At 46.3% G+C, this 11,337-nt stretch overlaps 1 protein-coding gene across 1 annotated transcript; it reads right to left on the reverse strand.

Annotated features, from left to right (window-relative positions):
* Positions 1-1,954: 1,954 nt before the first annotated feature.
* ADRB1 (adrenoceptor beta 1) lies at positions 1,955-3,773 on the reverse strand. The gene has a single exon (XM_082424033.1). It carries the CDS (start codon positions 3,492-3,494, stop codon positions 2,094-2,096), a length of 1,401 nt encoding a protein of 466 aa, XP_082280159.1. The 5' UTR covers positions 3,495-3,773; the 3' UTR covers positions 1,955-2,093.
* Between the last annotated feature and the right edge of the window lie 7,564 nt (positions 3,774-11,337).

An 11,337-nucleotide genomic window follows, 5' to 3' on the forward strand; every position in this document is an offset into this window, starting at 1 on the left:
TTTTGGAGAATGTAGAATTAATCCCAAGATAGAATTTCACTATATTTTCCTTAGGAACTAATTTTAGGAAAACTATCCTGTCCATTGGGGGGTGTCATAATCTTGTTAGAAAATTTTAAAACTTCACATTTACTTTTACCTGTTACCTGCCCACCCAGAACTTCTGCTGAAACGGTCTACTTAATTACACAAGAGAAAAAAAAATTTACTTAATTGCTCTTTTATAAATTTTTGCTTAACCATGAAAGCATTTTGCTTTCTAAACAGCCATTGGAGAAATGTGCACACACTGTGATCTTCTGTGATTTTGAATTTCTGTTGGAAAACAAAAACCAGCCGTGGATGCCACTTACCGAATTCCAAGTAGGCAATGACGGTTCCACGACTTAGTCTTCTTTCCTGCATTTCTGTGCAAAGTTGCAGCTGAGTTACCTGACTCAATCATTTTTTCTTAGAAGATGCACAATCCCAAATATTAGTTCTTAAGGCAAGTACGGCAGATGGGATCTTGAAAACACCTACAAGTAGTCTAGAATACTCTGAATCTGGCTGTGAAAATTTAGGGCAAGCCTGCAGCTCTCAGTAGGTGCACGCCTTATTTGGTCTAGAGGCATTTTGCTATGCTATTGAGTCATGAAAAGCTATTAAAAGAGCTCTATGGGAAATCCAGCCTATATTTTGAACAAAACAAACTGTCTTTTCCATTTTCCCTGAGCCCTTACAGACACACAGTACATAATCTTTTTTGTGCTTTATTGGTATTTATTGCACATGGATCAATTCCTCACATAGTAGTTAGTTGCACCAGAGTATAAATACTTGGTAAAACACAGAGAGGAAATAGTATTTACACACAAGTGCTAAATTTTACCAGCAGATTCACGTGGGCCCTTGGACATAAAAAAATAATAAAAAACTCCTTAAGATAATTATATTTATAATATGGATACAGTTACAGTACCATGATAAAAGAGTATAAAAATGTATTTTTCCAATAAATCATTAGCTCAGTAACATAACAGACAACAGAAGTAGAGTTTGAGTTTTATTTTAGTTTTTAAGATCTGCCCCTACCTCACCCCCACCCCCGTTAAAAAATATTTAATTTCTTTTTGTGCAAGTAACATCTTCAGTGGACTTTACAGTTCCTAATACTGTGCAAAAATGCCACTTTGAATCACGCCTTTTTGTTTTGTTCTGTTTTTTGTTTTTACCCACATGTGCAGTAATCTGAACTGTTTCCTCTTTTTCTTTTCTTTTTCTGTCCTGTCTTCAATGGACAGAGTCACACGTCACAGAGGCTCAGCGCCTGGTCCTTCCAACTAATATTGATACATAAATAAGCTGTTTAATATAAACAAGTCTTTCTATCTTGCTGTGCAATGTGCACAGTGTGAGGTAGGAACCCCTCAGCCTGACCACCGAGGCTCTCGGGGACAGCCGGCTTGCCCTACAAAAGGAAAGCAAGGTGAGGCTTGTTCCAAGAATAGCTTAAAATTTCCTGAAACGCGATTTTTGCATCCATCCTTTCCCTCTGCTTTAAGAACAGGAGAAATCATTACTCAGGAATTAAAATGAAATTGCAACGGAAAGCAAAGGAAACACGTCCTGATCAACTGTCATTCTCTCCTCTTTCTCCGCTTGACCGCTCCTGTTCCCGAGAACGGGATAGAAGCCAAGTCAGAGACTTATCTCCTAACGCTTCTCCTTTCCCTTCCCGGTCATCGCAGAGAGTGTTAAAAACCACCTGGGTGGGGGGAGGGGGGAGGAAAAATCTAAAGACGTATCACACGCACCCACAAAAGAAGGCCGGACCACAAAGAGAAAAAAGAACCCAACAAAAATCAGCAAGCCACTCTCCCACCCCTCCCCAAACCTTCCTTTCTGTGCAACGGTCTGTGGCTTTTCTGTTTGCCTTGGATGATGCAGACGAGGTTTGCGGGCTTCGAAGTCACCTGCTTTCGGTCTTGAGTAAACACAGATCTCCTCTTCCCCCAGGAAGCCATTCAGGGGCGCCCGGGCTCTCTCCCTCCCGGGGCGCAGAGCCCGCGCCCGGGCTGGGGAGGCGGGGAGGCGGGGAGGGGCGCCCGGCCCTACACCTTGGAATCCGAGGCACAGCCCGGGCGGCTCGGTTCGTCCAGGCTCGAGTCGCTGTCGGCCGCCGCCCCACCGTTGTAGCCGGCCCAGGGCTCCAGCAGGCGCGCGGGCGGCGCGGCCCCGACGTCGTCGTCGTCGTCGTCTGAGGCGGCCCCGGGCGACGGCGGCGGCCCGGCCACCGCCAGGCAGCCCGAGGCGCGCGGCGGGTCTCCGGCGGCCGCGTGGCTCCCGCGGGCGGCCCGGCGCGCGCAGCAGAGCAGGCGCTGGAAGGCCTTGCGGAAGTCGGGGCTGCGGCAGTAGATGATGGGGTTGAAGGCCGAGTTGGCGTAGCCCAGCCAGTTGAAGAAGACGAAGAGGCTGTCGGGCACCAGGTCGCGGTGGAAGGCCTTCACCACGTTGGCCAGGAAGAAGGGCAGCCAGCAGAGCGTGAACACGCCCATGATGATACCCAACGTCTTGAGCGCTTTCTGCTCGCGCAGGGCCACGAGGCGCGAGGGCCGCCGCTTGCTGGCGCGCCCGTTGGCCACCGGGGAGGCGGCGGCGGCCGGGAGCGGGGGCCCGGGCGAGGGCGCGGGCGAGGGCGGCCGCGTGGGGCCGCTGAGGAAGCGGCGCTCGCAGCTGTCGATCTTCTTCACCTGCTTCTGGGCCTCGCGGAACACCCGCAGGTACACGAAGGCCATGATGCACAGGGGCACGTAGAAGGAGACGACGGACGAGGCTATGGCGTAGGCTCGGTTGGTGACGAAATCGCAGCACTTGGGGTCGTTGTAGCAGCGGCGCGCCTCGTCGCCCTCGGCCCGCCACCAGTGCATGAGGATGGGCAGGAAGGACACCAGGGCCGAGATGGCCCACACGGTGCACACGAGGGCCCGCGCCCGCGCGCGGGTCAGCAGGCTCTGGTAGCGGAAGGGCGATGTGATGGCGAGATAGCGGTCCAGGGCGATGACACACAGGGTCTCGATGCTGGCCGTCACGCACAGCACGTCCACCGAGGTCCAGAGCTCGCAGAAGAAGGAGCCGTACTCCCAGCGGCCCCACACCACGATGGTGGCCCCGAACGGCACCACCAGCAGCCCCATGACCAGGTCGGCGCTGGCCAGGGACATGATGAAGAGGTTGGTGAGCGTCTGCAGCCGCGGCGTCTTGGCGATGGCCACGATCACCAGCACGTTGCCCGCCACGATGAGCAGCACGATGAGCGCCATCAGCAGGCCCATGCCGGCCGTCCACTGCTGCGACAGCGGCGCGGATCCCTCGCTGGCGGGGGTCAGCAGCGAGGCGGGCGGCGACGCGGGCACTAGCAGCCGCGCCGCCGTGGCCGCGCCGTCGGGGAGCGGCGCGGCGGTGGACAGGTTGCGGGGCTCGGAGGCGCCCAGGGCGAGCGCCCCCGCGCCCATGCCGAGCTGCGGAGGCCGGGGGAGGGGGGTGTGGCAGAGTTGGGCCGCGGTTGGGGAACCCCCCAGAGGCCCGGGCAGCGGGGCGCGCGGAGGGAGGTCGCGGCCAGGTCAGGACAGCCGCGGCGCTGGGCCGGAGGCATGGGCGCCGGGCGCCTTCCCCGCCGGAGCCGTGCGCTGTCGCCGCCGCCGCCGCCGCCGCTGCTGCTGGAGCCGTTGTCGCTGCTGGAACAGCTGCCGGGACCTCAGCATGTTTCTGAGCGCGCGGAGCCCGCAGCCCCGGCTCCCAGCACCCAACCCACCCCAGTCCCACTCCCTCGAGCCAACCCTCAGGGCCTCGCGTCAGGCTCCTGCAGCCAATCCGGGCGAAGGCACGCCCCTGTCTGGCTCCCCCCAAGCAACTCCCCGCAGCCCCCCCTCCTACCGGCGGTTCCGCGGCTCCGAGGAGTGAGGCAGAGGGCCAAGCGAGCGTCTCCTCGGCGCCCGCAGGTTCCTGCGCGCGCGCGCCTTCCTGAGCCCGCTGGTTCCAGCGCCCAGTTCCCCTTGGCTCCCTACGGCGCCCGGCTCCCACCCTGCCCCCTCCCGCGGACCCCAGTCTCGCCTCTCCTGCGCCCCGTTTGCCTCCGGTGTTTGGCTCCTTCCTGCGCTCGGGCTCAACTCGCTACCCGTCTACCTCCGGTGCCCAGGTTTCCTGCGGAGCAGAGCGCGCGCTTCCTTTAGCGGGGAGGGGACCTCGGTGTTCTCGAAGCACCAGAGCGCCTTGGACGGTCTGTTCACTGGGGTTGGAGGGGTCTGGCTGCAAGATTGTTTCTCGTGTTGGGCAGCCTAGGAGAGTGCGTGTAAAACCCTTCCTCCGTCAAGACGGGACCCAGCCAGCCTGCGTCCTGCCAGCTCAGGGGATCGGAGGCGGGTGTTAGCGGTTAGAGGAAACTTTCCAGCAAGCGCCTTGCTTGAGCAAACCGCGCATCTGTCAGCAACGCTCTCTGGGAGCTATTCTTGAAAGAAGCTTCTGTTGTTCCAGGGCAGCAGATGCAGAAAGGAAGGGAAGGTTTGTGCATCTGACAGCTAATGCTGAGCACCAGTTGGAAAAACACACACTCCCCAGTCCCAGCTGATGGATGTGTGAGTATGATGCAACAGTGTGTGTCGATACCGTGAAGAGAGAGGCTTAAAGAAACACAAATGTTAACGTGGAGTAAGTGACACCGCCACGAAGACAGAGCACGTTTAATTACATTTCAGACTTTTCACATTCAGTTATAACACCAGGATTTTGTGTTTTATTACTCACATGATTTTACAGTTTGAGCTGGGTCAGTGCAAACAAAAAGGTACATTAGTTTTGGTTGACGTAGTGAATCGAGATTTCAGATTTCTTGGTCTGCCCAAGTTGTTTTCTCCTTTGCCCAAGTTCCCGGATTCTCAAAACTCTAGGATTAGTTTTGGAGGAATGAGAGAAGAAAATATGTAAATACTGCAGAAGATTAAAATCCGATAGCATTTAAAGTTATATCAGAGACTTCTGAGTTGGCAGCTGAATGGGTTTAAAATTAGTGAGTCAGCCCTGCAGTCGGTGTGATTATATGTGGGGACCCACCTACAGGATGGGCACCATGAACACACAATGCAGCAGAAGGTGTTCAGACCCCCTAATTCCACCCCAGGAAGGTCCTCAGCTCAGCCTTGAAAATAAAAACGCTTTAATCGAATCCTTGAGAACAAGGACGGGTAAACAGCTTCTAATTACCCATGTAAGGGTGCATGAAAATGTTATATAATGCTCACACATCTTTCTAGCGTTGGAATAAAAAGAATAGCATCTGAAAGGGACAAACTCATCTTCTTACCCTGTAGAGAAAGACTGACTTCCACAGCTACCCAAGTCAAGAGCTAAAAGCAATGTTTATTCAGTGTATAAAGCCCAGCAGTTTTAACCACCTTCTCTATATCCAAACATATAAATTTGCTTTAGGCCCAAACTTGATAATCAGTGCTACAAGGCGGGTGGGTGTGGATGTGGGTGATTTATTTGTTTATTCACCCCTGCCCTAGGACTTGTCAGCCTAGTTCTGCCCTAGTTCTGCCAACTTGGGAAGCTGGAGAAGGGGGAGCAAGGAAAGGAGAGGGCTAGAAAGAGGGGGGGTTGGAGGCCTGCACCCTGAGTTCAGTGTAGGCTCCCAGAGAGCCCTAGGTACCCAAGTCACTGCAAACCTGTCTCCCCTTCCGACTTTTTTCTGTTCCCACCCTCAAGGGGCAGTCTCAAAATAGCCAAGGGGTTGGAAAGAGTTGGATTTGATGCTGCAGGATTCTGAGTGCTGGGCTGTGCGGTGAGGTGTAGGGAATGTGGGGAGGAGGTTTTCTGTTGGGCGCCATCTTTCTGTCAAGTGGTGTTACCGGGAATATTGTGTGCCAAGCTTAAGGGCCCCTGAAGGGCAAAGGGATTGCATTTCTGTGAGTGATAAGGCCTGAACTTGGTTGTACAGATTCAGTGCAGAAGCCTGGATGCCAATAGCATTACCATATGTGCAAATATGTATGTATTTGTATACATTTTGTATACATCCATGTATTAGTATACGTATGTATATGTATAAACACACCAAAAATACCAGGGCGCGAGATTTGAATTGTTGAAGAACTCTCCTGAAACTTTTTTCCCCTGCTCATTCAGAGATAAACCAAGTTTCCCTGAATTTCTGGATAATAAATACATTAAATCACAAATATCCAAAACCAGAAGGTTATTTTGATAGGAGTTCCAACGTAGGGCTGCAGGCATAAAGGGATTCCTGGAATTCTTGGGGCTGTCCTTCAGTTGTACTGATGGAAAAGTTTGGAGTAGTTCATATTCAACTAGAGTTCACTTTCTTTTAAAATAAAATGTTCTCGGATTTCCTTTAATCCCTACACTTCATGACACTTTTTTAAAACAACATTTTTGAGCTAACATTTTTTTGTCCTGAGTTAAGGATACAAGATTAAGAAGAAAACATATCCACTTATACAGGTATGAGATGTTGCAAGTTCAAAATGAGTAACTCCTCCATTTCCCCATTCCCCACTCCCAACTGTTAAAATCAATCAGTTCTTGGGAACCCGCAGACTTGACAGTCCTTTAGAAAGGAACAGAAAGCTCCAACAATACGTGCTAATCAGCACATTGAAAACGAGTGGGCTTCCTCCTCAGAATTTCCTGCTCCCACCTCTACCTTTCCCATCCCACTACCTTTATCCCACACCTGAACTTGCTATGGGTTCTTTTTGAGCTCCTGGTCTCTAGTCCTTCCCGATCCATTTAATCTGGCATACCATAGCCAAATTAATATTTCTAAAATGCTGCATTGACCGAAATGCTTTTCTGTTCAGAAACCTCAACTCCTCAACATGGCCTTCAAAGCCCTCCACAGTCCAGTTCCAAATAGCCTTTCCAGCACTATCCCGTACTAGAACTCTCCATGTCACCCTAACTTGCAGTTCTGTAAGTTAGTTTTTGGATCTATACCCTTTTTCCTTTTTTTGCATCTGTACTCTTTGTCATTGGGATCCTTCCACCAAGAATTCCCTCCTCCATCTCTGTCTCACTGAGTTCAGCTTTCAAGATCTGGTTAATATATTTTTTACTTGACGGTCATCCCTGCCCACTGTTTCTGGAAATGACCTCTCCTTCCCCTACCTAGAGTAGTTACTTTGCTCATTGCATTTCATGTGTCAAGGAACAATATGTTGCTTTTCGACGTCTCTTATATTGTGATATAATTTTTATAATTTAAAATTTTTCTCTTTTCTTCTCATATGGATTATAAGGCCACTGAGAGCCAGGACCATCCTATACATTTTTATATTTCCCATGTTTACTAAAACTACCTAACATTTATTAACATTAAGCTTTGATTCATAAATATTTAATGTTTAATTTATTAAAATATTCTCATATTTACTAGTATGAGAAATAATCGAGTGTTTTTGGAGTTTAGGTCTTTCCTCATGCTTCAACTTTAGAGTAATAATTCGTGTTCCTATAGCCTAGTCAATACGTTCATATAAGCATTTCAAAATATAAGCTTTACAAATACAAGGTAGGCTCATGAGATAAATAAATTTATATCATACCTACTCAGTAATAAATAACGTGGGGCAGACTTAGGTAAGAGTTTTTCCAAAGGGACAATGAAAGTCCACATAATAAAGAATACTACCTAATCTTCATAAATATTCAGGGTGAATGACCTTTTTCCTTCCTTTATGATACTGTATATCCAGGCATTTCTGCCCTGGGAGAATAGCTGATGACTCGAATCTGGCTTCAAATTCTAGATCAAATTAAAAGTCTGAATGGCAGTGACTAATGGGCGTCCAACCCACCCGTCGTTGTAAGCCATGAACTTGATGAAGACCTTTCCATTCTTCAGTTGACTTTGTTGGCAAATGAGATTAAAATAATAGTGAGTAGCCTAGTTGGACAGCTGCTGGAAGTCTGGGGGAAATTTCTAAGTAAAGCGCCAAGTAAAGTATCAAATCAGTAAGTTAGCATAATTTGCCTTGAGGCTGATGATAGGTGGCAGAATTCACTGATCAGAGCTCTAGTGGCTGTTTCTGAGGAAAGATATACAACTTTTCACATAAAGTAATGTAACTGCTAAAACAGTCACTCAGCGCTAAACTAAGCAAAGAACAGTTTGCACCCGTGGCTGGCTTAAGGTCATATACTGGTTTTGAAGACACAGTTTACACAGGGACAAGCAATTGCATCCACTGTGATAAGAAGCACAGAAGACAGTGGTGTAATCATAGCAAAGCGTGGACTATTTGGGCAATTCAGAAGCTCTCCTCTCTCCCACTTCCTCCCTCTTTGCCTTCTCCTCCTCTTCCTGATGTGTCTAAAGAGTACTTTGAACAATGCAAGAGCCAGTAATAATACTTTTCAAATTTTGGATATATTGGAAAGTGTCCAGACCTAGTAGGCGGAAGATCCAGGTTTGTATCCTGGCATCACTTTTGAGTTTGACCTTCAGCAGTGGCTTCATCCTTAAAATGGACTCACCATTTGGTCCCTCGCAGGGTTATGTGACAGCTTCACATATGAGATGATGTATGTGACAGCTTCTTGAAATCTCATATAGCACTGTATACTTGAAACGCATCAAATGCGGTCTCATCCAATCATCATGACATTTCAAACCATGAAATGTGTCAGGATTTGCTTGTATGAGAAGAGTCAGTTCACTTACATAAGCTTCACTTTATCAGGTGACTCCTTTCTTTCTCACACTGGATATAGTACGACTCAGAGGCTGGATAACAGTGAACAATTTTTAAATGCCTTTACCTTTGGCTAGTCACATTTTAAAAAAGATTTCCCCCCATCTTTGTGCCTTTCCTTAGTAGGTACCCTACTCTTTTTTTTTTTTAAGTGTTCATTTATGTGATTCTCTGACATAAATTCCTTTAAAATATTTCAGTGGTGAAATATTAGCAGCAGAGAAAGAATTTTTTTTCTCAACTATTTAGTGCCATAACTAGTAACTTTAAAAAAAAATGGAAGGTAGTGCAACATAAAATTTAGCCAACTTTCGTAAGTTCTGTTCTTATTCAGGTGTATAATGAATAAAAATTGAGTGTTCATCAGCTGAGATCTTACCTTAAAGTGCCGGCGGCAATGGGAGTATTATCAGTACACATGGAAAGTACTTGGCTAAGAGTTGTCCTTCAATCTGCCCAAGTCTAGAGCTTGTAAGGACAACAAGCTGCACTAATTATTGAAAACTCTAGGTTTTATTTTAACAGAGTCTTATTGTGCTTCTGATAAAACGATTATGTTGTAAAAAGCTGAGAAGTTTGTAGCAACAAGAATCCCCCAAGCCCTTATTTTAAGTTTCTAACGGGTAGAAATGATACCTTTTAAACGTTTTAGCTCCCATTTGTTTTGGTCATGTAGTTGGTACTTTGCAAATTCCTGTGGAATAGAGGAACCACTTAAAAGCTTATGTGCACTCTCTAAAATAAAAGAAGACATTGTGTTTTCCATTCACCTATGGAAGATGGGTCTGGGCCATCCAACTGAATGGAATTGCCAAAGGGAACCAGTGAAAGAAGCAAGTTGTCTTGCCTCTGGGTGGCAGACCAAATCATTTACATTGCTTCTTTTCACTCACTACTCTGAGTAGACCAAACAGGTATCTTCTTTCATATGTTTTTCCACTTCTTTGTTTTGGATATATATTTTCGTAGGTAACTTACGTACTGTATAAACGCTCATCCAGACCCACTCAATAAATAGAGGCATGGCAAGTCCTTTGCCTTGGAAGGGCAGAGTTCCACACTAGTGGGACACTATCGCTGCTACTTTGGTTTTGACAACCACTGTGGTTAGACTTCTTGCATTGAAAATAAATATCAAACCTTTGACATGACATATATTTTCCACAATGTCTCAGCTTTGCAGCTCCTTGAATAAAACCTGTTAGAAATCTTTATCCTATGATAGCTTTCTGTTTCCAGAGCATTATCGCTTAATTAAATGTTAAGGGGGCAATGACCTTCTTTGCAGACCTCTTCTAAATATAAATGACTTTTCACACTGGTGGAGAGATGGTTGGGATTTTTCCTTTCTGTTTTCATATGGAGACACTGAAGCCTAAGGAGAGAGACATGCTTAAGGTTTCAAGGAAAGGCAAAGGGAGTTCTTCATTTTCCTGCCTATTGAGCTAATCTTTAATTACCAGAGCCTGCATCCTTAACAGATTTGGACCTGCCTCTTAACTGCTTGTCAGCATAATTAAATTGCATGATATATTTTGGGGCCTGGAGCAAGTCATGGAGTCATTTTTTTAAATAAATAGCTCTGAATGAGTGAAGAGATTCTATCATGCAATGTTTATTTGTATTTTTCAATTGGTTTAAATATAATAGATCTAGAAGAATAATCATATTTATCCACACAAATAAAAGTCTCTTTGTTAGTACATTTCAATGTGAATTTCCAGAAGTGCCACATGAATACTAACTCTGAAGACAAAAACAAAAAACCCAAAAAGCAAAGAAAAGCAAAGCAATTAAGTAATTTGGTGTTTTGTTTTGTTTTTAAATCTGTAACTAGGAAACATTTCACAAAAGACTCTTACTGAGAATCAAAGGCCCAAAAGTTGTGACAACCTTGGGGTTTTATTTAAAAGTCAGAATGAAGCTGTTTGGGAGTTTGGAACAGAAAATTAGAAAGCAAGCTCTACTTGCTTGGTCATTTCCTCACCCTAGTAACTTTTCCAAACCAGGTAGCTATGTCATGGGCATGTTGAACTTTGAGGCTCTCTGAAAAGCCTGGAGAATGCACTGAAATGGTATTGACACAGTCCTAAAAATATTGTTTTTTCTTATTCTGAAAATATCTAAAGTGACGATTTTACTCCAGCTTGTCACCATTTCCATCCCACTCCTTACCTTTCCTCGCTTCTGCCGCCAGTCACCCTGCAGGCATTTTGACATCTCCCCCATTATTAATTAATAGAGATTATTTGCATTTTCATAGCTCTCTCTTGAGGATAATAATCTTGGTTTAAAAAATTCCCACCCGTACACATTCATGTGTATAGTTTTCATAAGTTCTTTTCTGAGGGTTGACTTAGACTAAAAGTAATTTATTAAGCAAGTTAAAAACCCATACTTAACCTCTCAAAAAATAATCAGTGTTTTATAGTATAACCAGTCTTTTTTTTTTTTTTTAAAAAGGGATGCATTCTTTTTTTTTTTTTTTTTTAATAAATTTATTTATTTTTGGCTGTGTTGGGTCTTCGTTTCTGTGCAAGGGCTTTCCCTAGTTGCGGCAAGCGGGGGCCACTCTTCATCGCGATGT

Source organism: Balaenoptera physalus (genome assembly GCF_965194825.1).
Source record: "Balaenoptera physalus genome assembly, chromosome: 14".
NCBI classification, from domain to species: Eukaryota; Metazoa; Chordata; class Mammalia; order Artiodactyla; family Balaenopteridae; genus Balaenoptera; species Balaenoptera physalus.